General features: G+C 37.7%; 3 protein-coding genes across 5 annotated transcripts in view; 1 reads left to right on the top strand and 2 right to left on the bottom strand.

The window, feature by feature from the left end:
• LOC110840823 (fatty acyl-CoA reductase wat-like) overlaps positions 1-3,650 on the bottom strand; it is a 15,786-nt gene extending 12,136 nt beyond the window's left edge. For 2 of the 3 annotated variants that reach the window (XM_087358922.1, XM_087358921.1), the window contains exon 1: positions 861-888. In XM_087358922.1, coding sequence (XP_087215048.1) covers positions 861-873 — 13 coding nt within the window. In that variant the 5' untranslated portion in view covers positions 874-888. Of the gene's footprint in view, positions 1-860; positions 889-3,499 lie in introns of those variants that run through there. The other variant, XM_087358923.1, reaches the window with a different exon arrangement.
• Positions 1-17,528, top strand: part of LOC147872195 (uncharacterized) — an 18,847-nt gene extending 1,319 nt beyond the window's left edge. The window contains exons 2-3 of the mRNA XM_087358933.1: positions 15,558-15,663; positions 17,262-17,528. Of these exons, the coding sequence (XP_087215059.1) occupies positions 15,558-15,663; positions 17,262-17,361 (206 nt within the window). The 3' untranslated portion in view covers positions 17,362-17,528. The remainder of the gene's footprint in view (positions 1-15,557; positions 15,664-17,261) is intronic.
• On the bottom strand, positions 16,786-27,274 carry LOC147872196 (fatty acyl-CoA reductase wat-like). Its single transcript, XM_087358932.1, has 9 exons — positions 27,165-27,274; positions 22,983-23,194; positions 22,100-22,348; positions 21,546-21,691; positions 20,857-20,966; positions 18,744-18,939; positions 17,943-18,191; positions 17,579-17,836; positions 16,786-17,376 (listed from the first exon to the last, which is right to left on the bottom strand). Exons 2-8 carry the CDS (start codon positions 23,190-23,192, stop codon positions 17,674-17,676), a joined length of 1,323 nt encoding a protein of 440 aa, XP_087215058.1. The 5' UTR covers positions 23,193-23,194; positions 27,165-27,274; the 3' UTR covers positions 16,786-17,376; positions 17,579-17,673.
• Between the last annotated feature and the right edge of the window lie 14 nt (positions 27,275-27,288).

A 27,288-nucleotide genomic window follows, 5' to 3' on the forward strand; every position in this document is an offset into this window, starting at 1 on the left:
GATTTGTAGATTCACACCCTCTCTTTAAGTTGTAAATAGTGTGCAATTACGTCGGGAATAAATTAAACTCCAATATCAGTAATTCTTGGAAATATATATGAATGTCCGAATGAACCAGCTATTTATAAATTAAAATTCTAAGTGAATTTAAACATAACTGTCATTTACTGGTTAAAATCATAGCCTTAGTAATGAATCCCGACAGAAAATCAACTTTCCTGCAGAGTAGGAGTATGATCCAGTCTCCCTGGAGATTAACGTTGTAAAAGGTGTCTCAGTTATTGGAGTGGTGTGTATTTAATCCTAGATTATATTTTTAATAATTTCTTTCTTTAAACACGCAACGGCTTTCCAATGTTTATTATTCACCAATTACCCTGAGAACCCGAAGTCATCAATAAGTTTATGAATGGTCGTTGTCCTTGGACCTGTGATAAGAAGAAATTTGTAATTTGCTTTCTTCTGTGACTTGTCTTTAGGTAACTAGATATTTAACTAGATGGCTTAAGGAAACCAAAGGTTCATGACCGAACTAACCAAAGCCCTCTACCGGTCCCTGTCCTTGGCCAACAAAATCCAATCGCCTTTGTATGTCGGTAAATCAGAAAATTAAAATAATATCAGTAGAGTAGCGATAGCATTTCAACCAGTGACACTTTCAAAGACTTTCGTATTTTCACAGTTTTCTGTCTGCTATTCATTTCCAGATTTTATTTCTTTCTCGAATTCTGTGACTTGAATTTTAGTTTATTTAAATCTTAAGTTGGAGCATATGGTAACTCCAGTCACGCTTCATATCTTGCCATAATGAACAAAGCCATAGTCTTCAGCCTGAATGATGTCTTCCATTACGTACTTACTTACGTTCTCCATTGTACTCGGACCTTCGTGAGAGACCAGAAGTCGATTTCTGACGCGAAAATTTCCCCGCATTATATGACACTGTTCATTAACGTGTTCAAAAGATCTCACCATTTGTCCTTGTCCTGAATGAGACAAAATCAGTCCATACCATTCCATCCTATTTTTATAAGATTTATTTTAATATTATCCTTGGTTTTAAAAGTCTTCTATATCCTACTGGCTTGCCCACCAAAACTCTATATGCATTTACCTTTTCACTTATGCGTGCCACATGCCATATCCATCTCATCCACCTTAACTAATTAAGCTTAATTATATTTGGCGAGGAGTTCAATTTATGAAGCTCTCCAATATGCAACTTCCTCCAACCTCCTAGTAATTCACACCGCATAAGTCAAAATTTTCTCCTGAGCACACTGTATCAAACACCCTCAGTCTACGTTCATCCCTTAGTATCAGAGAGTAACTTCCACAAATATACTAAAAAATTGTAGGCAAATTTATAGTTTTGTACATTTTAAACTTCAGGAAAAAATAAAAGTTTCGAAAGTTAACAAGCTTTACTCCAATTTGTTCTGTTGTTAATTTCCTCAAAAATCAAATTCTGATTTGTTATTGTCGCTGGCATATATCTGATCTTTACTAAATTTTTAAAGATTCTACTAGCTATCTTTATGTTACGATTTAGGCCTGCATTCTGGTGACCAGACATCAAGATATACATAGTATTTCCTGTATTCACTTCTAGTTCACACTTCTATTACATATAATAGCACCTTCTGTTAGTACTCAAGGAGAAACCGACTCTGTATTCTTTGATGTCACTAAAGCTTTTGACATAGTTTCTCACTATATTCTTCTTCGTAAACTTAGTAACTTTGGACTATCCCCTAGCTACGTTGATTGGTTTCATAGTTACCTTTCTGACAGAAAATCCTTTTGTTCGTGTATCTGGAACTCTTTCGTATCCTTTTCGTGTTAAGTGTGGAGTGCCTCAGGGTTCCACCCTAGACCCCTAACTTTTTAATATACGTATCAATGATATTTGTGACTACATACATAACTCTCAGTGCCTCTTATTTGTTGAAGACTTAAAGATATTTCGTAGGATTAGCGATGTTGATGACTGCAAACTGTTGCAGGACGACATCCATTCAGTACGAAACTTGTGTCTTGTTAATAGTATGCAAATCAGTTTAAGTAAAACGATTATTATATAATTTACTCGCAAGGCAAACGGTATTTATTTTAATTACAAATTATGTAACAATCTGGTGGCACGCTCCATGTGTGTTAAAGATCTCGGTGTTCTATCGGACTGTAAACTTTATTTTCACCAGCATATCAACTACATATTCTCACAAAGCTTAAAAATTCTTGGTTTGATTCGGTACATTGTATCTTCCTTCTCCACTCTTGATAGCAGTTTGGTTCTGTACAGTAACTTAGTCAGTTCTATAATTGAGTTGGCATCTGTTGCTTGGAACTCTATTACTAATACTGACTCCGCTATACTGGAAAGGATTCAAAGGAAATTCGTAGCTGTATATTATGAAGATATATTAGTCAGATTAAAATTTTTATCGTTGCATTTAAGGAGGAGGATTTTGGATGCGCTTTTCCTCGTTAATGATTTTAAAGGCAAAATTAGTTGCTCATCTGTTTTTGATACAGTTAGTCTCTGCATACCCACTAGGTCTATCAGAGTTAACACTACATTTACAGTACATCGTAATTTCAAGGCGAGTCCCTCAGCCAGATGTTTCCGCTGCCAATACAGTCTGTAGGAGCATCGACATCTTTAACAAAATTGTATGTTGCTTACAGTTGATAGTCAGCTTTTTAAACAATAATAATTATTCTTTTTTCTCTGATCACCTTTTCGTTGTCAATCAATTTTATATTGTCTCATTATGTTTCTTATTAAACTTATATTTTGCGGTATTTAATTCTGTAACTTTTTCTGGTTTGTTATTGTTTTTTTTGTTTACACTTAGTATTAACCATCAGCTAGTATTTCCACCCACTGGCAGTGACTATCCAAGGAGTGGATTTGTATGTCAAAATTCAAAGTTTTTAAAGATACTACCCATAATTTATAAACTTAACCGAATGGATATGTACTCAAGCATATTTTTATACTGTAACTGGCTAATCCATTTAATAATTCAGAGTTTATGATGTGCAGAATAAAATATTTTCAGCAACTAATGTAAAGAATGAATATATATATATAAAAAATTAAATTTTTGGCTGTAATATGTTGAGTTATATTGTGGTAAGTAACTAATTTTCACATTTTCCGAATCCACTGTGTAAAACATAGAAACAACAGCTCCATTCTAAATACTCCATGCTATCAGTTAATTGTTCTACACATTATGTAAAAAAATGTGAAAAATAAGTCAAACCTATATGAGCAGGATTATGGTAGGTGTTATGAACTCTTTTTAATTTAACTTCCCGCAAATAAAATTTCTTAATAGAATAATTAGGTATTCCACGATGAAACGCATACATTTTCTTATCGTTATATTCTTATCTTAAACCGTTCAGTCAATACATAACGTGCCAGGAAATTCTTTGACACGTGGAACTGGAAGTGTTCATTCTATAGATAATGGTGCACACTTACTTTTTGCAATACGTATTGAAGAATTTTCTTCACTTGTAGCTGAAAAATGCACTTTGGATATCAGCTCAGAAATAACGATAAAGTCCGAAGTGTCCTTGCTTTTATATTCCATTTCTCTGTAGCTGAATGGCTGCGCCGCGTTTAGTATACAGTCATTAAAGTAGGCTACAGCCTATCCCTTCGACGTAGGCTTATTACTATTCGTACATCATTGTTTCAAACCTACTGCATTATGTTTCCAGTCGTTAAATTATGTTGTGTGAATCCATTATTTCCTGTTGCTTGTTACGTCATCATTATTTCAAATTAGGCAAACATTCATAAAAAAATTTCGTTAAACTTTGTCTACTGGGTTAAATAAATAATTTTCCTGAAGACTGCTGTCTACAGGTGAATGGGTTACTTTCATTCATGTCTTATATTGATTATATTAGCCACTGATGCAATATAAATCGCGGCCTTATGAATACTGGGCTCGTATGCCAGTAGACTATATTTCTGGGACGCATATGCCTCGTCTCTTTGCGTCACTTTACGTGCCGTTATTTCTTTGGACAAATTCAACCCCAGAAACAAGGTCTACCCTTTGTCTTCCATCCGCTATAGCTTATTACATTTGCTTGTAGTTTCCCCTCATATTTCGAGAACGTCTCCTCCTTCCACAAATCTTGATGTCTCCAACTGTACTTTTCAAATAACGTTTTCGGCTTTTCACACTGCACTCTTCCTTAACAGCCATTCTTAACATTTTATATGAGAACATTTCTTGTGTGGTCTATTCCCCGTTACTTGAAACAGCTCAGCATTCTTAAGAAATACATTTCATATACAAAAGAAAATGTGTTAATAAAATAATAACAAGGGACTAAAAAATATGTTTCTGGGTTGTAACGCCTCATTCTGCCTGGAAGAAGTTAAACAAAGTTTCATCCTTGCTGCCTCCTTCCCCAAGCATCTATGGACAAGTATATAAACATCCATCCAACTGCACTGTTGTACAGCCATCTTTGCACTCAGGGCTATGAGAACCGGAAATCCTACTCTATGATTATAGTTCATTAAAGCATATCGCCTCTCTCAGACACAGTTATTTTACATATCTTGCATAAGAATTTACACCACATTTTACTGTGCATCAATTTACTTATTCGATTGTGAGGATTTGACGGCGGTGAGTCTGAAGATGACTGTCTTCTGGTTTCTAGCACCGTGAAAACTTTCACCAGAATACAGAGTGCAACAACCCAAAGAAAGTCGTCTTCACCAAATTAAAAACTTTATTCTTTCTGGTTTATTTAACGACGTTCTCGGTATCTCAAATTACACAGGGTCTTTCTGCACGTTAATTAATGTAAAACTATAATGAAAAGGTGAGCAAAATTAAAGAAATGATCGTGGTCTACTTTGAGGTTTTACTTTCTTGAAATTGACTGAGGAACTGAATAAAACCGAAAGAAGCTTCAGTCAGAGCACCTGGTCTCCTGGCCGAGATGTAAACCCAGGAAGCTTTTAAACAAAAGTCCACTCAATGTTATGATTCATCTTAATGCATATCTTCTGTTAGTACAATTTTGCACATGCTAGAAATAGTCAGACATTCAACAACGTGTCACATAGTTTCCTTTCTCATTATTTTGTACAGTAAGAGTCACTTCTTTGAATATTTGTATATTCATTACCGCTCAATACTCTCACTATTACCTTCTAGAAATACAGGCGTAGAACTCATTTCAAGGAAGTGCAATGATAATTTTGCATTAATAAATAATAACGTATGACCATACAATATTCCCACACATTTGCCTTTCATGCCATAAATTTAAGTAAGGTCACAATTCATAACTGCCCTGCTTTATGAACAATATCAATAAATCGTGACGCAACAACTATTCATGCCATATCAGCATCTGTCAACGTTTATACTTGTACGTCATTTCCCTTCGTGCCTTATACCTGCAACTCTGATAACCTCTGCTGTATAACGTTTGGCCAGTAAACAGTTTTAACTGAAACCTGAATCAGGGTTTGCATTGTCTTCCTGAGCCTATTTCGTCTGAAGTATTTCGCTGCTTTCACAGTCCCTCTGCTGAAATCCGAAGGGTTAATCCGCCTTAAAATCTTTCAGTCCTCCATGCAGATTATATTCCCAATATGTTTGACGCCGAACATCGAACTGCGCTCTTAAATCCACAATCACCTCACTCGAAGCTGATTCCCTGGTACAATTAACACGAAAATTACCCGACGAGGAAACGGATGACCGATGTCTGGCTGTTATCGTTAGACATTAAATCCCCGGAAACAGAACCCGCTGGTTTAAGATCGACAACACCAATGCCCGCTACCGAGCACGATCTTAAGCCAACTTCATCAATTTGCTATCCTCACAGCCCAACTCCGTAAGATCCATCTTGATGTTATCCTCCAATCACCTTCTTGGTCTGCTCAGTGCTCGTTTTCCTGAAGAATTCCCTACCAAAATCCTGTATCATACTTTTCCTCCGCCATGTGTGCTAGATGCCCAGCCCTTCGGAGCCTCCAGGATTTGGCTATCCTCACTAGGCCAGGTAATCCCTGTAATTCAAACAGCTCCTGGTTACGCATTATTCTAAGTTTCCCACTAGTTTCATACCCACTTAGGTCCAAATATTCTTCTGAACACCTCGTTTCCAAACAATTGTAATAATGTGATGTGCTACCCAAAAGTTAGGAGGATTTGAATTCCACGCGGCAACCGGATGTTGAATGGCCTGTCGCCGCTAGATAGGGCGAGCAGTACCCTTTGTGAATTGGTGTGCCAACAGCCCTGAAGGTGAGAGGCCGAGTTCTTGAGTCTCGTGCGTTTTCGTAACGTTGTGTTGTAGTGTTTCGGAGATTTTTAAACCTGCATAAATGGCAGATTTTAAGGAGCAAAGAATCTTCATCAAATTTTGCTTTAATTTAAAAAAAACTGCTGCAGAAACCCACCGCATGCTTGTGGAAGCATTTGGTGAGGATGCTATGGGTCAAAGTAAAACTTTTTTGTGGTACAAACGCTTTAAGGATGGACGAACGCCTGTTGACGACGATGAGCGTTCAGGACGACCATCGACAAGCAAATCATCTGAAAACATCGCGAAAGTGCGAGAGACTATGGTTGCAGATCATAGACGAACAATCCATGATGTTTGTGCGATCGTTGGAATATCGTACGGGTCCGTGCAACGCATCTTGTCAGACGATTTGAACATGAGACGCATGGCACGAAATTTGTGCCGAGACTGCTTAGCAACGACCAAAAATATCATCGCGTTACTGTCTGCACTGAACTCAAAAATGAAGACAGAAAACGACCCGAACTTCATCTCCAAGGTCATAACCCGTGATGATTCATGGGGTATGACCCCAACTTCATCTCCAAGGTCATAATCCGTGATGAGTCATGGGTTATGACCCCAACTTCATCTCCAAGGTCATAACCCGTGAAGAGTCATGGGTTATGACCCTAACTTCATCTCCAAGGTCCTAACCCGTGATGAATCATGGGTTTACGGTTATGATACTGAGACTAAGCAGAAGTCGTCGGAGTGGAAGTCGCCAAATTCTCCGCGGCCAAAAAGGCACGTCATGTTCGCAGTAATGTGAAGTCCATGCTGATCATTTTCTTTTGACATCCAAGGCATTGTCCACAAGGAATTTGTTCCCCCTGGTCAAACTCTCAACGGGAAGTTTTATTGTGAAGTTTTGAAGCTACTATATGAGAGCATTAAGCGCAAACTTCCGGAAAAGTGGGAGAATAGCTGGGTTCCCCAACATGACAATGCGCCCGTCTACACATCGCTCGTTGTTCGGCAGTTTTTGGCTTCGAAAAACACGTCAGTGATTCCCAAACACCCCATTCGCCTGACCTCGCCCCCTGTAACTTCTTCCTGTTCCCCAAAATAAAATTTCGATTAAAAGCCTGTCGTTTTGACACAATTGAGGAGATCCAAACAGAATCACAGGAGGTGCTTCAAACACTCACACTCGAAGACTTCCAGGGATATATAGAATCATGGAAAAAACGCTGGGATCACTGTATCTATGCCAAAGGGGTCTACTTCTAAGGAGCCCACGACCATTCTGTTGAGCGACGTTTAGAGACGGGGTTCGGTGTTGTGAGAGCATATCATTGTTTATTTCCTGATGATCTGAACAGTCAAGGGAATCACAATCTTGAAATTACATGGTTTTCCTAGAAACGACTTCTCTTGAAATAAATCCCACATGAATAATTTACTCGGATGTAGGACTGGATTAAAGGGAAACCAGAAATATCCACAGATTTGATCATCTGGAGAGTCATTTGAGGTTATTCTCTGACCGAGAAACTCTATCTTGGAATCTCCTTCAACCACAGGGTGACACACGTGCACCTGATTTGCGACTAGTAGCAGCTTGAAAGCATTACGACGAATTTTTACATTTTGATTTCGCTTTGTTGTTTCATAAAAGTAAACTTTCCATGACCCGAATGGCAAATCCATAGCGTCACTGTTACCTCATACCTTCCTTCAAATCAGCTTTGGCTGTGACCTTCTTAACGTTTAATCCGTCGAAGTTTTTCGAGTTCAAACTTTGTTGACGTCTGTACCTTCGTTTAGTCTCGTAATTTCTCAATAACGAAGAAGCTTATCGTCTCCATTTGCAGGGTATAATTGAATTATCCTTAGAGGGAGACTATTTCAGCCTCCATAACTTTCTTAATCACGTACAAACTGCAAGGCGTCACAACGCATGAGACCACGAATCACATTCTCACCGTTCTGTAACCCTCAAATTTATATTTTAATTAATTTAAAGCATTGGATATAAAGAGAATCGAAAAAAGTTGGCCCTGCATGTGTTACAACGTTAAACAAAGACTGCTCCAGGCCTGTTCACATCTCAGTATCAACTACCTGCTGGTCCGTAGCAAAAGAATGTCCGTAATTTACATGCGATTACGGAGATCGTGTAATGAAATAGCAGAGATCAATTTCCCTTATTTTTCATCCGACGTTATTAGTTCATGATTAACATGTCATATATATTTGTATAAATTATCAAAAATAACTGATTAGACGTCGATATCGAAGTAACGTGAGGTTGTTAATGTCCAAATAAGGAACAATTGTGCACATCTAATCGGAGAAATCAGCGTTGTGTGCTTTTTCTGAAATCATCTGAAAAATAAAAAAATCAAATATTTATAACTGTCATTTATAAAATGAACACCGTAATAACTGAAATGGCATATAATGAGGACTCCAAAGCAGTAGGTCAGTCTAGATCTGCGTAGCAAAGCATATCAAACAAAGTGCGCCTATAAAACTTGTTCTTGATTACATAATATCATATTATTACACTATATAATCGATTCGCCCTATTTTCACAATACATGAAATTATCTTAAAACTCTTTACTCATATTATATGAATAATTATATTGAAGAAACAGAAGGGGAAACAAATTATTTCTTAGCAGGTCAAGAGGAACTTACGGGGATAAGAACGAATACTGCTGTCTTCTGGGTTGTGGCGCCGTGCGGTCTACCAGATGTTTCAGAGGTCCTTCTGCCTCCATTAACAGGGTGACAATCAGTTCCTACTAGCATATTCAGTAATCACAAGAAGTATGTTGCCCCCCAATCCTTGGCTTCAATCGAATAATAATATAGTGAACGGTGGAGTGTAGTCTGAAAAGACGGGGAATCGAACTGGGTTACGTCAGAGGCGGGGACCAGGTGGACAGCAACAACAAGATACCGGATTACACCGATCAATACTTACGACTGTCCCAACCCACAAAAACAGTCGTCAAATAATATGAAATCAGTCGAAAGCAACATCACAAATAAATAAAAAGTTGTCAGAGAACAGAATATTAAATCTGACTGTCAGTCCCAAAACAACATCAAAATTATATTATCGTAAAAGCTAAACAAAAACAAATATTTAGTGCAAAACATTAAACACTGTCCAAAGAAAACCTGACAAATGCATTCACTACAGATAAGTAACTCAAGGCAGCTGCCCCTCCGCCATGACGGTGACCTTGAAGACACAGTCAATAAGAGCACGAGACAACCTGCAGAGTGATAATTTCCCCAAGTATCATCGAACGGGCAGAGTTACTAACCATGGAACTGATTTCGCAGGGAGCTGAATATCAAATGCCCCGAGGAATGGTGCTATATCGGAAATGCACGTTAGGGTTAGGGGTGGAGAAAGGATGAAGAAAATTAATGGCGAGGGGAAGGAGGAAAGGCAAAGTGTATAAAGATGGCGTTGAAAGGTAACGAAATGACGGTGCTTTCATTTGATAAAATAAACAAGTAATTACAGAAATCGACATTGCCGGCCCGCGGAAACCTTACAACTCAAGAATTATGTAAACTCTTATTGAAATCAGTGGATACGAACACCACAATTTCTATGAAACACTTGTAAGAACCAACGGAATTGCGTGGCGTCATAACCCAGAAGTTATACCTTCATCATCATCATGAGGCCTCATCGCCCTGATGATGGAGGCAGCAAGGACCTCTGAAACCTTCGTAAACTTATACCACACTTCACGTCGCAAGAACATAGAAGTCATAATTTTAAGCTTAATACTTTTCCCTCAGGTTAGTAAAGATCTACAAGAACATCAATAAGTTCCGCAGTGTCTTATCTTACTTTGGTAATCGTGAGTGGAAGTTCACAAACAACAATATCCAAGGACTGTGGGAGAAACTAAATGAAAATGACAAGAAATTGTTTGACTTCGATATCGATGGCCTTGACTGGGATAATTATTGCTAAAACTATGTCGGGGGAATCAGGATATACCTAATGAAGGACAACCTCTTCACAGTTCCACAGGGTGTCGTAGGTCAAGAAAGGTAAATTAAACTTTCCTTGACTGTGCCAAGAACAATGCATTATAGAAGCTTAAAGTAGATTTGCTACATGTGAAGTTCACTTACAATAACAAATCTAAATAAATATTCATATTTTTGTCTACAGTAAGTACAGTCCTGTTATTGTAATCCTATTGCAGACGGATTAGCTGCATTCAAATTTTTAGAATGCCTTTAAATTAATATTAATTATGTAGAAAGTATTTCCAGAGAATGATAATAACAGAATCTGGAATTTGATACGTGACCAATTTCACACAATCAGCTACTTTTGAGAAAAATTGAAACATGTTTTCCTGTGATATTGTGGAAAAGGGTATTATGTCGCTAAATGTCAATAAAAAAGGAGAAACATTATATGTATATACAAAAATGTACTTAATTATACAGTCAGTTGTGTCTTTAAATTGATATTATTGCGCTTTAGTAAAAAAACTCTTTTCACTTGAGCCACCTGTGAATAACGGAATGCACTTAGACGAAGACAACCCAAAAATTAAAGATTTCTGTCTTCTGGGTTGTTGCGCTGTGTAGTGTGGTAGATGTTTACCAATATTTCAGAGGTCATACTGCCTCCGTCATCAGAGTATGAAGAGTTCTGTCTTCTGGGTTGTTGCGCTGTGTAGTGTGGTAGATGTTAACGAACGTTTCAGATTTCATACTGCCTTCATTATCAGGGCGATGATTATGAAGATTTCTGTCTTCTGGGTTGTTGCGCTGTGTAGTCTGGTCGATGTTTACCAATATTTCAAAGGTCATACTGCCTCCGTCATCAGAGTATGAAGAGTTCTGTCTTCTGGGTTGTTGCGCTGTGTAGTGTGGTAGATGTTAACCAACGTTTCAGATTTCATACTGCCTTCTTTATCAGGGCGATGATTATGAAGTTTTCTGTCTTCTGGGTTGTTGCGCTGTGTAGTCTGGTCGAGGTTTACCAATATTTCAAAGGTAATACTGCCTCCGTCATCAGAGTATGAAGAGTTCTGTCTTCTGGGTTGTTGCGCTGTGTAGTGTGGTAGATGTTAACCAACGTTTCAGAGGTCATACTGCCTCCTTCATCAGGGCGATGATTATGAAGATTTCTGTCTTCTGGGTTGTTGTGCTGTGTAGTCTGGTCGATGTTTACCAACGTTTCAGAGGTCAAACTGCCTCCATCATCAGGGCGATGAGTATGAAGATTTCTGTCTTCTGGGTTGTTGCGCTGTGTAGTCTGGTCGATGTTAACCAACGTTTCAGAGGTCATACTGCCTCCGTCATCAGGGCGATGAGTATGAAGATTTCTGTCTTCTGGGTTGTTGCGCTGTGTAGTCTGGTCGATGTTTACCGACGTTTCAGAGGTCATACTGCCTCCGTCATCAGGGCGATGAGTATGAATATTTCTGTCTTCTGGGTTGTTGCGCTGTGTAGTCTGGTCGATGTTTACCAACGTTTCAGAGGTCAAACTGCCTCCATCATCAGGGCGATGAGTATGAAGATTTCCGTCTTCTGGGTTGTTGCGCTATGTAGTCTCGGCGATGTTTATCAACGTTTCAGAGGTCATACTGCCTCCATCATCAGGGCGATGATTGTGAAGATTTCTGTCTTCTGGGTTGTTGCGCTGTGTAGTCTGGTCGATGTTTACCAACGTTTCAGAAGTCATACTGCCTCCGTCGTCAGTGCGTTAAGTATGAAGATTTCTGTCTTCTGGGTTGTTGCGCTATGTAGTCTGGTCGATGTTTACCAACGTTCCAGAGGTCATACTGCCTCCATCATCAGGGCGATGATTATGAAGACTTCTGTCTTCTGGGTTGTTACGTTGTGTAGTCTGGTCGATGTTTATCAACGTTTCAGAGGTCAAAATGCCTCCATCATCAGGGCGATCAGTATGAAGATTTCCGTCTTCTGGGTTGTTGCGCTGTGTACTCTGGTCGATGTTAACCAACTTTACAGAGGTCATACTGCCTCAATCATCAGGGCGAAGAGTATGAAGAGTTCTGTCTTCTGGGTTGTTGCGCTGTGTAGTCTGGTCGATGTTTATCAACGTTTCAGAGGTCATACTGCCTCCATCATCAGGGCGATGAGTATGAAGACTTCTGTCTTCTGGGTTGTTGCTCTGTGTAGTCTGGTCGATGTTTATCAACGTTTCAGAGGTCATACTGCCTCCATCATCAGGGCGATGAGTATGAAGACTTCTGTCTTCTGGGTTGTTGCTCTGTGTAGTCTGGTCGATGTTTACCAACGTTTCAGAGGTCATACTGCCTCCGTCACATTATACACAGCACAACAACCCAGAAGACAGAGATCTTTATACTCACCGCTGTGAAAACCTCATATCTTACTACCCTTACTTTGTAACACTACAGATTGGAATTTTGTTTTATGCAAGTGTCTATGTATGTAACGCCTACTAATTTTAATTTAGATGTAGATATGTTGAAGTCTCTAAATGGTCCATGTACTAGGTATAATTTATGCTCCGGTTTTGTTGTCAGATTAAGCTGGATACATGAGGCAATAGAGGCTGTTTTGCTGATCCTGGTGGTGAGGTTGTTGTGGGCGATATGGACCATCATTTTATAGAGACAAAACTGATCTGCTTCTACTCTCTGGTTATGAGTGGCAACACAAGTTATCTGGCATATTGTCATGGTGCCTCTCAATAATAATTCATATTCCTATGTGCATAACAAACGTCTGGACCATCTGTCTCTTATTCTTTTTCACAAAATCAGAGAAGAAATATGCACTCTGTTCTAGAGAACAATGACATCTTTAATTTCTATATCTGGCTTTTGGTGTTTGTTATGGTATATGCAGTTCTACTGTTGACAAATGGAATGAAAATACACTGTTTTGTAATCATTAATTTTTTGTTGATATATCTAATCAATAAAGACTAATGACATTGTGTTACTATGATTAGCAATAAATATATAATATCCTGGAACACACCACAAGTAGATATTAAACATCTTTAGAAACCCTTCTTTGAATTCTGAGATTAACAAACTACAGCCCACAACCAAGATGCAGCGTACACCAACATTTCCGTAGTCTAAATGTATACAATTATTTACCTATCCACTTATTAAACCTTGTACTTAGTTCTAAAACAGATTGGTTAGCTCAACGTAAACTCTATCATACAAGATAAGGTGCAATAGCTATTTAATAGCAGCACGTGGTAATTTTTTCAGTAAACATATATTACAATTTTTATGATATTCTTTACAATGCTGACTGAAACAATGGCACAGCAATGCCAACTCTTCAATTTAAAGTGAGGTATACATTGCATTGGTTTCATAAGGTCAATGGTCAGGGTCAGTTGACTACTCTTTCTGCGAGAATAGGTGCTTACTGAAAGTGATGACATAATAAATAATGGACATAACTTAATTTTAATAGATATCAATATTTTGTAGAAATTAATTTCAATAATCAATGGAAATTACTTATTGCAGTTTTAACAAGTTGTTGCAGTAATGTTTGTACCAGCACACACACACACACACAGGGTGAGTCAGAAGTATTTTTACAAACTTCGTGTGCGTGTTCCAGGACCAAAAATAAGAAAAATAAATTCTTATGAATATGTGGTCGCAAATGGTTCATTTTCGAAATAATAGCCAAAAATAAGTTTTAATGAATTGACATTATATCAAAGTCAATCCAGCTTCCAGAAGAGATTTTATATTAGCGTATGGGCAGGAATTGTTGGCGACATGCTTATTGCTTCCATCGCATCTAAGAGGACCTTCAAATCGGTGATCCGCAAGAAGACACTTGCAACGTCTCGTTGAAGATGTACCACTGAATACTTGAAGACAAATGTGGTTTATGCACGACAGAGCCCCAGCACACTTCTAACATCGTGTCAGAGATCATCTCAACGAACAGTATCCTCAGCGATGGATTGGGCGTGGTGGCCCATAACATGGCCACCGAGGTCACCGGACTTGACTCCATTGGACTTTTATCTGTGGGGTCACTTGAAGTCCGTCGTCCATGCAACACCCATAAACATTAATGACGACTTATGGGAATGTGTGCAGAATGCATGCCAGATGATTCGAGGACATCCTGGTGTGTACGAACGAATTCGTCAGTCTTGAGTACGTCGTGCTCGGGCATGTGTTCAGAATGGAGGAACAACCTTTGAGCATCTGTTACAAAGAAACATCCCTATCCTTATACTTGACAATAAAGGCATATATTGAAAATTATTTTTGGCTATTATTTCGAAAATGAAACATTTGTGACCCCATGTTCATAGGAACAATTTTTCTTATTTTTAATCCTGGAACACGCACACGAAGTTTGTAAAAATACTTCTGACTCACTCTGCATATACTTGCAGTGTACCTGCAAAGCGGTTTTTATTATGTATTGTAACTGTCCCTTTGGTTTCTCACCACACGTCACAATGCTTGTTTAATATAGTCGTAGCCTGGCTCTCATATGGTTACAGCTTCTTGACGTGGGTATGTGTAAAGATAGAGAAAGGGATTTTCGATGATGGTGTGAGGTTGTCGGTAGGCACGAGTTTCGGAATCCCAGGGAATTAGAAAGTGGAGCAGGTTTCTGCACAAATGGATAACGACGTTTTTTCTGTGTTGCGCTGATGGACGACACTTTATAGTTCCTTAATACAAGCTGGAACATATATATCTTAAGCACTATTCACGGAAGGAGTTGGATGGCTCGGGTGTTCCTTTGTTCTTTCGTATGTTTGCCAAAAACACCCACGCTCAACCGAAGGACCAAAACTTTAGAGAGCGCCCCGCAATCACGATCGCGTTTAAATACCCCTGCATTACGTAATTTGTTATTGAAATTGGCTTAAATGCGGCGATCTGATTCGTTCGAGCCTATAAGCTGTGTTCAAATTCAATTTGTCCATCGCAAGAATGCGATGGTCGTAATGCAGTCATCACCCCACATCTGGAAGTGGTCCATTCCAAGTCTGGGGTGGCTTAATTATTTGTGTTTGTTTGTTTATGTTTTGCCTTTTTCTACGCCAGGCTCCCTTCTGACAGAAAGGAATATGGGCCATGTGAGCCACATTCCTTCAACTCAATGTGTTAACAAAGCCAAAATTAAGATTTCGGTCTAATTTAGGTGATGTAAGGCGTTCCAAAAATCATGTAATTACACCTTCTTCGTTTTCTTTATAAGCCAGATCAACATGCCGAAGCCTGGTTTACCTTTCATCTCAAGGCTCAGTCCGTTCGGGAATTGAACCACTGACCTGGACTGGCACAGTATCATGTGATATTAACAGGTATGAAGGGTGTGACTTGTTTTAGGAATATGTTTCAATCACACATGTTTTGAATCCATGCTGGAAGATATGAACTCCCAACATACATAATAATGCACCATAGAACTCCAGTTCTTGACTGATGAGGTTTGATACAGTCGTAAAGAGATCATAGATATTACTTGAAGAAATAGAAATAATAACGTTTATGGACACAAAATAAAAAGAATAAATCTTCCTACAACTGAATTATGAAAGTTGCTACACTAATCTGACTTTTCTTGGTGACTTTAGGTAACAACTAAGTGAAAAAACAACTCCATATACCAGAATTGTATAAAATGGTGCAGCCTGTCAAAAGACATATCCCGTTGTTCTTAAAAAAGTTTGATGAAAATAAATTCACATATTTTCCTGTTCTACAAAGAACACGTCAGTCAAACACTTAAAATGAGAACAATAATACTCTTAGGAAACTACAACAAGAAATCTGTAGTACTTTTCTGAATTTCATGATAGTGGATAATGAAATTGAAATGTCTACTTCTACTTATTTGTCGCTGAAGAACTCCAAATCAAGTAGAACCAACTGAATTGCAGCTTTGTAAGGAACGGAAGAGACAAATTCATACCTTTGAAATATGTCAATTTCTCTTGACTCTCGGGGAATGGCCAGAAAGAATAAGAAAGATATAAACCCTCGTTTTCTTAAGTAAATGGATGTACTGACACTTCTCACTTATGGTTGTAACCGTTACAGTGTTAAGGTTGACACAGATCAGTACAAGCTGACAAATTTTCACAGAGTAATTTTAACATATAGCACCTGGCACATTAGATTCATTTTGTGATCAAGTTTGTTTGTATCATGTCACTACTGCAACCAAGTCTGAAATACTTGTATTTCATTTACCAAGTAAAGGAATGAGGAAATTTAATTCCTTGTAGGTACCTTTCCAAAAACATCTTGGAATATCAAACCATTTGCAAAGTAAACACTCCTATCAAGAAATAGTCTAAACTATTAGTATTTTGATAGTCGATATATGTGAGAATGCTCTTGATCACTTCCCTGTTCTGGCTCGTAACTTAAACCCTTCGGATTTCAACATAACTTAAGTATATTTTAATAGATTGAGTAAGCAGTTTATATACTTACTTTATTTACACGACTCTTACATCTCTAAGTTAATATCCTGAAAACTACGAGACTTTTCCTTCTGAACAGCATTCATCACATGATCTCTCTGTGTCTGATTTTTGGGTCAAAGATTTGTAAATATGGCCATTTTTGTATATCATTAAACTTTATTTATGAACACATAATACAGCCAAAATATCCTGAATTATAATTAGGCACATATTTATCCGAAATCATTTTAAAGTTTCATTCTTGTCCACCTAGACATCAAAACTCTTTTTGACATCTTATCAACGTCAAAGAGAGACAGTGATTTAAGAAAATAATATTTATCTACTAAAAATAATAATCTTATAATTGCATGTATTCTTAATAATGAAATTTATTTTATACTTATTACTAATCACGCAAAGGATCAACAGTAAGTGTTTCAGTGTTCGAAACAAGTAACTGATGAACTGTTTTCCTACAATGACAGGTTTTCCTCAGGTTCTCCTCCATTGAATCAGAAGATGGAGATGATGGCCGACCAACAAAGCCACAAATATATGAAGAAGGAGAAGAACTTCACACACTGATGAAGCCAATACAGCCTGAAACAAGCAAATCAAAATTTAATCTTCACAATCATAACCTCCAGATTGACTCCGCAAAAACTTTTTATAATTTTAATCATTTTCTTTCTTTTGTAGCAGCGTTTATTTTCTTTATGTAAACTCAAATCATATTAAAATGTTTTAACATTTTCAAGCAAATTATTAATATCGCTTTCACCACGTAAGCAGGGAAGTCTACCTGTATCTCTTCCTAATAGCTTGTGGGAGTTTCTTTGGGTCATCCTTGAGCACAAATGTACGAACTCCCATGAGACCCTGCCTCAAGTACAGATTTCAATTGAGGTCACTGATGTTGAAGTCAAAAATCTCTCGGTCGTCTTCACTGAGCTTGTTCCACATATGAATCATGTTCTGGTTAGAAAACGCCCACTGTCGATTACGGAAGTATGAAGTGGCATCTAATAGCTTATGTACTTTCCTGTAAATCGTCATCAACCTTGAATATAAGCAAACACACATTAGTTGTTCTATAGAATAAACATTAAAAGCTGGGTCTATAATTTCAGTATATTTATTCCAATTCTAGTTACAATTTAGTGTACCTGGGCTTTTGTCCAATGGTAAGCAATGCAATGTCTCCCACTAGTGCTGGAAGAAGGTGAATCAGCAATGCATACAATTTGTACAATACGTGCACATGTATCAAGGTGAGACTATACATCCACACTGCATTATCAAATGGTACCTCCAAGCTGTGCTTAATGTTCTTGTTAATAAAGTCGATCCAGGTTATCGGATTCTCACAAGAAGACACGTAGTTGTATACAGGAATAGCTCCAGTGCCAGACCTGCTGAAAATAAGCGAAATTTAGCCTGTGTAAAAATTTTCATCTTGCAGGACAACTATCCCATGTAGGTATATGATGAGTGGTGTTAAGCATTTACATATTTTAATCATGGTCCTAGATGGGTGGAGGCAAATTTAAAATTCATGTTGCATTATCCTTGGGCAATGATTCGTGGACGCTGTTTGTCTATTGTGGGTGCAAAGAAAAGACATTTTAGGGAATTAAAAAAAATAAAAACTTACAGTATCTGACCTATGGCGATTTGCTAAGACGGTAGCACAAATGACTGGACATATACAGTAATCTTCAAAACAATGGCTAAGAATTACAAATATATTACGAGGTACAAATTTGCACAACGACAAATCACCAGATTGTTTATTGGGTTTTGTATTCAGTTCAGGAGAAAAATAAACTCTTGAGCTATTGGTTCGACTCACTTGAAGGGAGGACTGCCTGAATCTTGTGTCTCATTCCATGTTTCTGAAAATAGAAACTAAGTGAAGAATCTAATTATGAATGATTCTTGTGTCTTAATTATGATCAACAATTCACCTTCGCTGCTCGTGAATATGCCAGGCAGAAGTCACGAGAGCATTAACTGTCATGTCACACGGAAAAATGTCCGCCACCATTTTTTCATTTATGTGCAAGGTCCGAATTATCCCGAGACCCACACCTACCACCATTCCTGTCGGGCCATAGAGGTTGTCAATCCACCCTGGAACAGGCTCACTCCTCGTACACGAGACTAAAGAGAGAAACAGCGTTAGTCTTTTGCAGAAACAGAATGCTGTAAACATGTCCACAAAATTTAGTTGGCTTTCTTCTGGAATTTTGTACACTATATCTGGTAGATGGTGATCTATATTTCAGAGGAGTTTCCTAACTCCATCAACAGTGTAAGAAGTAGTAATTTTTTCAGGAATGTCAGGAAACACCTATAAGACTATGTGGCACAGTATCCCATAAGAAAGCGAAATTTATGCTTATCGCTGTGAGGAGTTCAGTTGTGACTGTATTAACGAAACTTTAATCCAATAACACAACAGTTACTATCAATAGAGTTCACAATTGCAATGCGTTGAGAGCGGCAGTAGGTCTCAAGTCAGGTATGTGGAGAGAGGTATCGGAGTGTGTTTAGACGTTGAGAAAACGTAGCGACTGTCAGCATGAGAGGTTCTCTCAATTGAGCGAAGTATATCTCTAAATGTCGCGCTTCTCTCACGAACGTTTACACGACGAGGCAGTGAGAGTGGCTATAAAGAGACATAACGGAACTCTACGTGGAGACGACAATGAACTGAGAGCCGCCATAGGTCAATGTGTTCGGAATGTCAGACGAACAATGTGTTGCGGTAATTTTAAATATTTTGAAGAGGGGAAGACGGTGAACAATTTGGGTAAAGCCCTGGATTTCACGTCGTAGTAGTCGTGGAGCATATTCGTGCCTTGTTGTGGGTGGAAGATCCCAACCAGTTACGAAATTTACTTAGAATGTCATCAACAGATATAGAAGAAATAGTTACATCAATAGGACCTGCAGTGAACAAAGATGATACGACTATGAGGAGAGCCATTAGAGTTCCTGTACAGGTGACGGCAGCTCATTTCCCACTGTTCGCCGAAGGGAAATACTTCCCTCAAGAAATTTCATATTTTCTTTGTACGGCCATTGCGATCTAAATGTGTCTGCTTCACATTGACCCGACTTTCCGCAACTCCCCGATGTACTGACTCCTATAGCAACGCATGCAAACTCCATGATTACATTGCACATTCCATTATTACATTAATAGAAATGAAAGCACACGAATATTGTCTTCCGCATCAATTTGTCACACCTAACGGAAGTTATGCAGTGTCCTTTGCACTTTGTTTACTGTCGTTTTAAACCTGGTTATTCTGTTGTTTGTTGCCAACATAACTTGACAGTAAAACAAAAAAATTTAAGTTATCGTCTCCCTAGAGCCCGAAGGTACATAGAATTCTCGTTTGGAATATTAAGTAATAAATGCAGGACCTTTCATCGAGCTATAAACTTGCAACCTGATTTTGCTGTAGACATTGTCAAGGCTTGTGTTGTTTTACACAACTTTGTTCGGGGAGAGACGACTACGAGGCAGAGGATACATTGACAATCACAGGACTTGATAAAATACGTGGTGAAGAAGTAGTGCGCGGGGGAATATCAACAAACAATGTGAGAAATCTTTTAGCTGGCTACTTCTTAACACCTGTTGGATCTCTGAAATAGCAGCTTTCAAAGATTTAATTTCATGAACGTTAATCATATCTTTACAGCTATACTGATATTAGATAAATTTAGAGATTATAAACTAAAGAGAGAATTAGCTTTTTTCTGATAATAATGCTGAAATATTCACAGGACATGTAAATGTGAAACCAGTTAAATACCTAAAATACTGCCATATTCTCTAGAAATATATATTATTATTTCCTATAGCAAAGTACAGTCTGTGTTGTTTGCATCTTGCATACCAAATGCGCTGTACACCAGGTATTTGTAAAACTTAAAGAGCTCCCGCCTGCGAAATTTCTATCATTCCATTGAAATTTCTGATCACCTAGATCATAGTATTATTTTTCACTCTAGTTTTTGTCCATTAGACAACAAGATACATCCCGCAGCCCACAGTCAACTCACCGATTGATGGTCTGAACACTCCGACAGGAAGATCCTTGCCGACAGTTCTCACTATATCTTCAGCTATTGCTTTGGTGTAAGTGTATGTGTTCGGCCTGGCATTCAAAAGCCTATAGAAATGACAGCAGGATGCAAAAAATAACAAAATGGCACAGAAATGGTCTTGCTTACTTAGCATATTCCTTCTCATCAATTTATTATTAATGACATCTTATTTCTTTGACAGGCAAATAATCACAGACCGTATCCTGTAACATATGTGAATGAAATTTCGTGTTTTAATTTTAAAGATTTAAAGCAAAAAGTTGCCTACATGTCATCAGTTTCACATAAACGAACCCCACATCTTGTCAACAACTATGGATTTCATTTCTATTAAGCATTAAAAAATTAGTCATAGTAAAGGTGACGCAATATGTTTCCCTTCCTGTAATATACGAAATGAAGTTCTGAATATTATTTAGATATCTTAAACCACATATAAACATGTAAGAAAAAGATATAAATAATGAGTAATAAACTTTAAATATACTGAAATACCTTTATGTCCAATATTATAGTCCATTCATAAAACCAATGAAATAAAGTAGACCTCACATCGCTATAAAAATACGTCCATTATTTAAATATTGAAAGTTCAGTAAAAGAAATTTCTAGTCAGAACAAAAAGAAATCTACAGGCAACTCACTTAGGAGTAATGGTGGCCAAATTATTATCGTCGAAGATTTCGACCAACTGAACAATCCCCTCGCCAGTGATGGGCGGGTCGTAGAATTCTTCGTCGATGGATGTGCGGTGGCAGTGACTAAACACGGTGGATACATGAACTATCACCTACAGAAAAAATCCGCTTCATCTAAGAAAGAAAATTTGTTACAACTGATCTTCACAGATTCATCACGATGAAAATATGCTTACAAGAAATTAGGCCTTACTGCATGGATTGTTCTGAATATTACCATCTGTAGCTGTGTTTCTAGCAGCGTCTTTAACACTTCTTCCTTCTCCATCATTCGAAACCAATTTTTCTCCCGTATAAGACTTTAGAGTCTTCTTGAAGACAGTGGAACAAAGAATTATACTAACAAACTATTGTTACACAAATTTAGAAAATAATAACGCCGCCTTCTTCACGGACAGTCTCGAAGACAGACAGCTGTAGAGATTCAGGCAAAGAAACGTTAAATGAGGTAATTAGCGCTATCTAGGTTCACAGCTTTCGAACTACATTATTGCACTGACCTTGATGTTCGGACAGTCTTGACATAGCAGTAGCAACTCTCGAGTGCCAACCACGTTAATGGCTGTGGCGATTTGCAGCTTCTCGTCGAATCGAACAGTGGCTGCCATGTGGAACACAATGTGCACATTATCCACAATGCGTTGTCTGTCGCAAGGACTCAAATCCAGACCCGGCTTTGTGCAGTCGCCTTCCACGGGAAGGATCTTCTCTATGAAGCCAGGCTGTACTTCTCTCAACTTTTCAAACAGCTGCAATAATTCGGAGTTTCTTTTCTGTGTTTCTTGGTTACAAAAGTGTACAGTATTTTTGAAAGAGATTGGAAATAAGGGAATTGGAGTCAGATGTAGGTTCAATCTGAGTGTCCAACAATTTGCTAAACAGTTTCATGAATAGTGCCTATGCGTTACGGTTCAATCGAATAGTGGAACTCAAGTTCAACGTCAATTCCGAAACTGCACTTAATTTGTTCGCTTTGTTTCCTGAACCAAACGCCACGTACGAGATACTCCATGCAACAACGCGTGTTCACATACAAATTTGCCATCCAAGGAAAGAAGCTGAAATATACCGACGTATATTTGGAGATGTTACAATTCCACGCTTAGTGACTATTGATACAATGGTAAAAACTAAGACAAGACTGTTGCTGTATAAAAGAGTAGAATTAAACCTCGAAATAAAGAAAATGCAAGAAATCGGCGCTAAGATCTACCACTATCGAATCGACTCGTAAGAACGATGAATTAAAAGGCGCATGGTCACGAACACAAATTTCCTTGTTTTTATGCAAAGAACACACCACTAAATCTGATGTCTCGTGCTTCGGAAGAACCTTGTGTATTGGCTGGCATTAAAAGTGTTTAACAATCCGTTCGCACTCACCGGGTCTTCAAAAATTTCCTGCATCCTGACTCCCACGTCCTTGCCTTTCTTGCTTCGGACCAGCAGGTAGATGCTGCTGAGATGTGGGCAGGACCGGAGCAGTTTCTCCACCAGAACTTTGCCCATGAAGCCCGTTCCACCCGTGATCAGAACATTGGCGCCCCGGTAGAACTCCTGCACCGTGGTGCCTCTGTCCTCTGACAAGTGCATCTCTGAAGTTAGAAACGCAATTAAGACACGAATTCAGAACATTGTACCATTTTTAAGCAAACTTTCTCCGGAGAGGCACAGTCTTCGGAAATTCCATACAACGAAAGACTGCATTGAGGATAGTGATCTAAATCTGAAACTTCATTTATGCAAAGACGTAGTTGATTTTAGCTTCCTCTTTATGATATGTATTTGCAGACTTCAGCTTTAATCCACGATTTTCCTAAGGAAGCAATTCGAGGCGTTCAACGTCATTTCCCTCGAGTTGTGTGCGAATTCATTCGGGCTGTTAGTTCCTGTCCAAGTCGTTTCCGTGTTTTCTTATTCCCTCCCCAAAATTAGTTGTATCCAGCGCAAAGAGCTAAAAGATTTTTATGATTCGAATCTAGTATCGTTGCATGAAAGCAATAAAGCCAGAAACTTCAGTTTTTGTAGATTCACACCCTCTCTTTAAGTTGTAAATAGTGTGCAATTACGTCGGGAATAAATTAAACTCCAATATCAGTAATTCTTGGAAATAAATATGAATGTCCGAATGAATTAGCTATTTATAAAATATAATTCTAAGTGAATTTAAACATAACTGTCATTTACTGGTTAAAATCATAGCCTTAGTAATGAATCCCGACAGAAAATCAACTTTCCTGCAGAGTAGGAGTATGATCCAGTCACCCTGGAGATTAACGTTGTTAAAGGTGTCTCAGTTATTGGAGTGGTGTGTATTTAATCCTAGATTATATTTTTAATAATTTCTTTCTTTAAGCACGCAACGGCTTTCCAATGTTTATTATTCACCAATTACCCTAAGAACCCGAAGTCATCAATAAGTTTATGAATGGTCGTTGTCCTTGGATCTGTGATAAGAAGAAATTTGTAATTTGCTTTCTTCTGTGACTTGTCTTTCGGTAACTAAATATTTAACTAGATGGCTTAAGGAAACCAAAGGTTCATGACAGAACTAACCAAAGCCCTCTACCGGTCCCTGTCCTTGGCCAACAAAATCCAATCGCTCTTTGTATTTCGGTAAATCAGAAAATTAAAATAATATCAGCAGAGTAGCGATAGCATTTCAACCAGTGACACTTTCAAAGACTTTCGTCTTTTCACAGTGTTCTGTCTGCTATTCATTTCCAGATTTTATTTCTTTCTCGAATTCTGTGACTTGAATTTTAGTTTATTTAAATCTTAATTTGGAGCATATGGTAACTCTAGTCACGCTTCATATCTTGCCATAATGAACAAAGCCATAGTCTTCAGCCTGAATGGTGTCTTCCATTACGTACTTACTTACGTTCTCCATTGTACTCGGACCTTCCTGAGAGACCAGAAGTCGATTTCTGACTCAAAAATTTCCCCGCATTATATGGCACTGTTCATTAACATGTTCAAAAGATCTCACCATTTGTCCTTGTCCTGAATGAGACGAATTCAGTCCATACCATCCCATCCTATTTTTATAAGATTTATTTTAATATTATCCTTGGTTTTAAATGTAATCTATATCCTACTGCCTCGCCCACCAAAACTCTATAAGCATTTACCTTTTCACTTATTCGTGCCACATGCCATATCCATCTCATCCACCTTAACTAATTAAGCTTAATTATATTTGGCGAGGAGTTCAATTTATGAAGCTCTCCAATATGCAACTTCCTCCAACCTCCTAGTAATTCACACCGCATAAGTCAAAATTTTCTCCTGAGCATACTGTATCAAATACTCTCAGTCTACGTTTTTCCCTTAGTGTCAGAGAATAACTTCCACAAATACACTAAAAAATTGTAGGCAAATTTATAGTTTTGTACATTTTAAACATCAGGAAGAAAGATAAAAGTTTCGAAAGTTAACAAGCTTTACTCCAATTTGTTCTGTTGTTAATTTCCTCAAAAATCAAATTCTGATTTGTTATTGTCGCTGGCATATATCTGATCTTTACTAAATTTTTAAAGATTCTACTAGCTATCTTTATGTTACGATTTAGGCCTGCATTCTGGTGACCAGACATCAAGATATACATAGTATTTCCTGTATTCACTTCTAGTTCACACTTCTATTACATATAATAGCACCTTCTGTTAGTACTCAAGGAGAAACCGACTCTGTATTCTTTGATGTCACTAAAGCTTTTGACATAGTTTCTCACTATATTCTTCTTCGTAAACTTAGTAACTTTGGACTATCCCCTAGCTACGTTAATTGGTTTCATAGTTATCTTTCTGACAGAAAATCCTTTTGTTCGTGTATCTGGAACTCTTTCGTATCCTTTTCGTGTTAAGTGTGGAGTGCATCAGGGTTCCACCCTAGGCCCCTAACGTTTTAATATACGTATCAATGATATTTGTGACTACATACATAACTCTCAGTGCCTCTTATTTGCTGAAGACTTAAAGATATATCGGAGTATTAGCGATGTTTATGACTGTAAACTGTTACAGGACGACATCCATTCAGTGCAAAATTGGTGTCTCGTAAATGGGATGCAACTTAATATAAGTAAAATGACTGTTATATCGTTCGCCCGAAAGACGAACAGTATTTACTTTAATTGCAAATTATGTAACAATTTGGTGGCACGCTCCATGTGTGTTAAAGATCTCGGTGTTCTATCGGACTGTAAGCTTTATTTTCACCAGCATATCAACTACATATTCTCACAGAGCTTAAAAATTCTTGGTTTGATTCGGTACATTGTATCTTCCTTCTCCTCTCTTGATAGCATTTTGGTTCTGTTCAGTACCTTAGTCCGTTCTAATTGAGTTTGCATCTGTTGCTTGGAACTCTATTACTAATACTGACTCCGCTATACTGGAAAGGATTCAAAGGAAATTCGCAGCTGTATATTATGAAGATATATTAGTCAGATTAAAATTTTTATCTCTGCAATTAAGGAGGAGAATTTTGGATGCGCTTTTCCTCGTTAATGATTTTAAAGGCAAAATTAGTTGCTCATCTGTTTTTGATACAGTTAGTCTCTGCATACCCACTAGGTCTATCAGAGATAACACTACCTTTACATTACATCGTAATTTGAAGGCGAGTCCCTCAGCCAGATGTTTCCGCTGCCAATACAGTCTGTAGGAGCATCGACATCTTTAACAAAGATTGCATGTTGCTTACAGTTGATAGTCAGCTTTTTAAACAATAATAATTATTCTTTTTTCTCTGATCACATTTTCGTTTTCAATTGTATTTTATTGTACCTCACTTCTTTCTCTCTTCTTCTATCACCTTTTCGTTGTCAATCAATTCTATATTGTCTCATTATGTTTCTTATTAAACTTATATTTTGCAGTATTTAATTCTGTAAATTTTTCTGGTTTCTTATTGTTTTTTTTGTTTTCACTTAGTATTAACCATGAGCTAGTATTTCCACCCACTGGCAGTGACTACCCAAGGAGTAGATTTGTATGTCAAAATTCAAAATTTTTAAATATACTACACATAATTCATAAACTTAACCGAATGGGTATGTACTCAAGCATATTTTTACACTGTAACTGGCTAATCCATTTAATAATTCAGAGTTTATGATGTGTAGAATAAAATATTTTCAGCAAATAATGTAAAGAGTGAAAATATATATAAAAAATTAAGATTTTTGGCTGTATTATGTCGAGTTATATTGTGGTAAGTATCTAAATTTCACATTATGTAAAACATAGAAACAACAGCTCCATTCTACATACTCCATGCTATCAGTTAGTTGTTCTACACATTACGTTAAAAAATGTGAAAAATAAGTCAAACCTATATGAGCAGGATTATGGTAGGTGTTATGAACTTCTTTTTACTTTAACTTACCGCAAATAAAATTTCTTAATAGAATAATTAGGTATTCCACGATGAAACGCATACATTTTCTTATCGATATATTCTTATCTTAAACCGTTCAGTCAATACATAACGTGCCAGGAAATTCTTTGACACGTGGAACTGGAAGTGTTCATTCTATAGATAATGGTGCACACTTACTTTTTCCAATACGTATTGAAGAAGTTTCTTCACTTGTAGCTGAACAATGCACTTTGGATATCAGCTCAGAAATAATGACAAAGTCCGAAGTGTCCTTGCCTTTATATTCCATTTCTCTGCAGCT

The sequence above is a fragment of the Zootermopsis nevadensis genome, unplaced genomic scaffold (assembly GCF_977971745.1).
Source record: "Zootermopsis nevadensis isolate Lab colony 2312 unplaced genomic scaffold, Znev_1.0 Znev_ptg000030l, whole genome shotgun sequence".
NCBI lineage: Eukaryota > Metazoa > Arthropoda > Insecta > Blattodea > Termopsidae > Zootermopsis > Zootermopsis nevadensis.

What these genes read in the sequence shown, in the direction of transcription:
- LOC147872196 (XM_087358932.1), bottom strand. Translation starts at nt 23,192, where the DNA reads ATGCACTTGTCAGAGGACAGAGGCACCACGGTGCAGGAGTTCTACCGG. An exon ending in AGGAAATTTTTGAAGACCCG is followed by an intron (nt 22,349 to 22,982) that starts GTGAGTGCGAAC and finishes GAATTATTGCAG; the next exon opens with CTGTTTGAAAAGTTGAGAGA. An exon ending in ACCATTGGACAAAAGCCCAG is followed by an intron (nt 17,837 to 17,942) that starts GTACACTAAATT and finishes CTTATATTCAAG; the next exon opens with GTTGATGACGATTTACAGGA.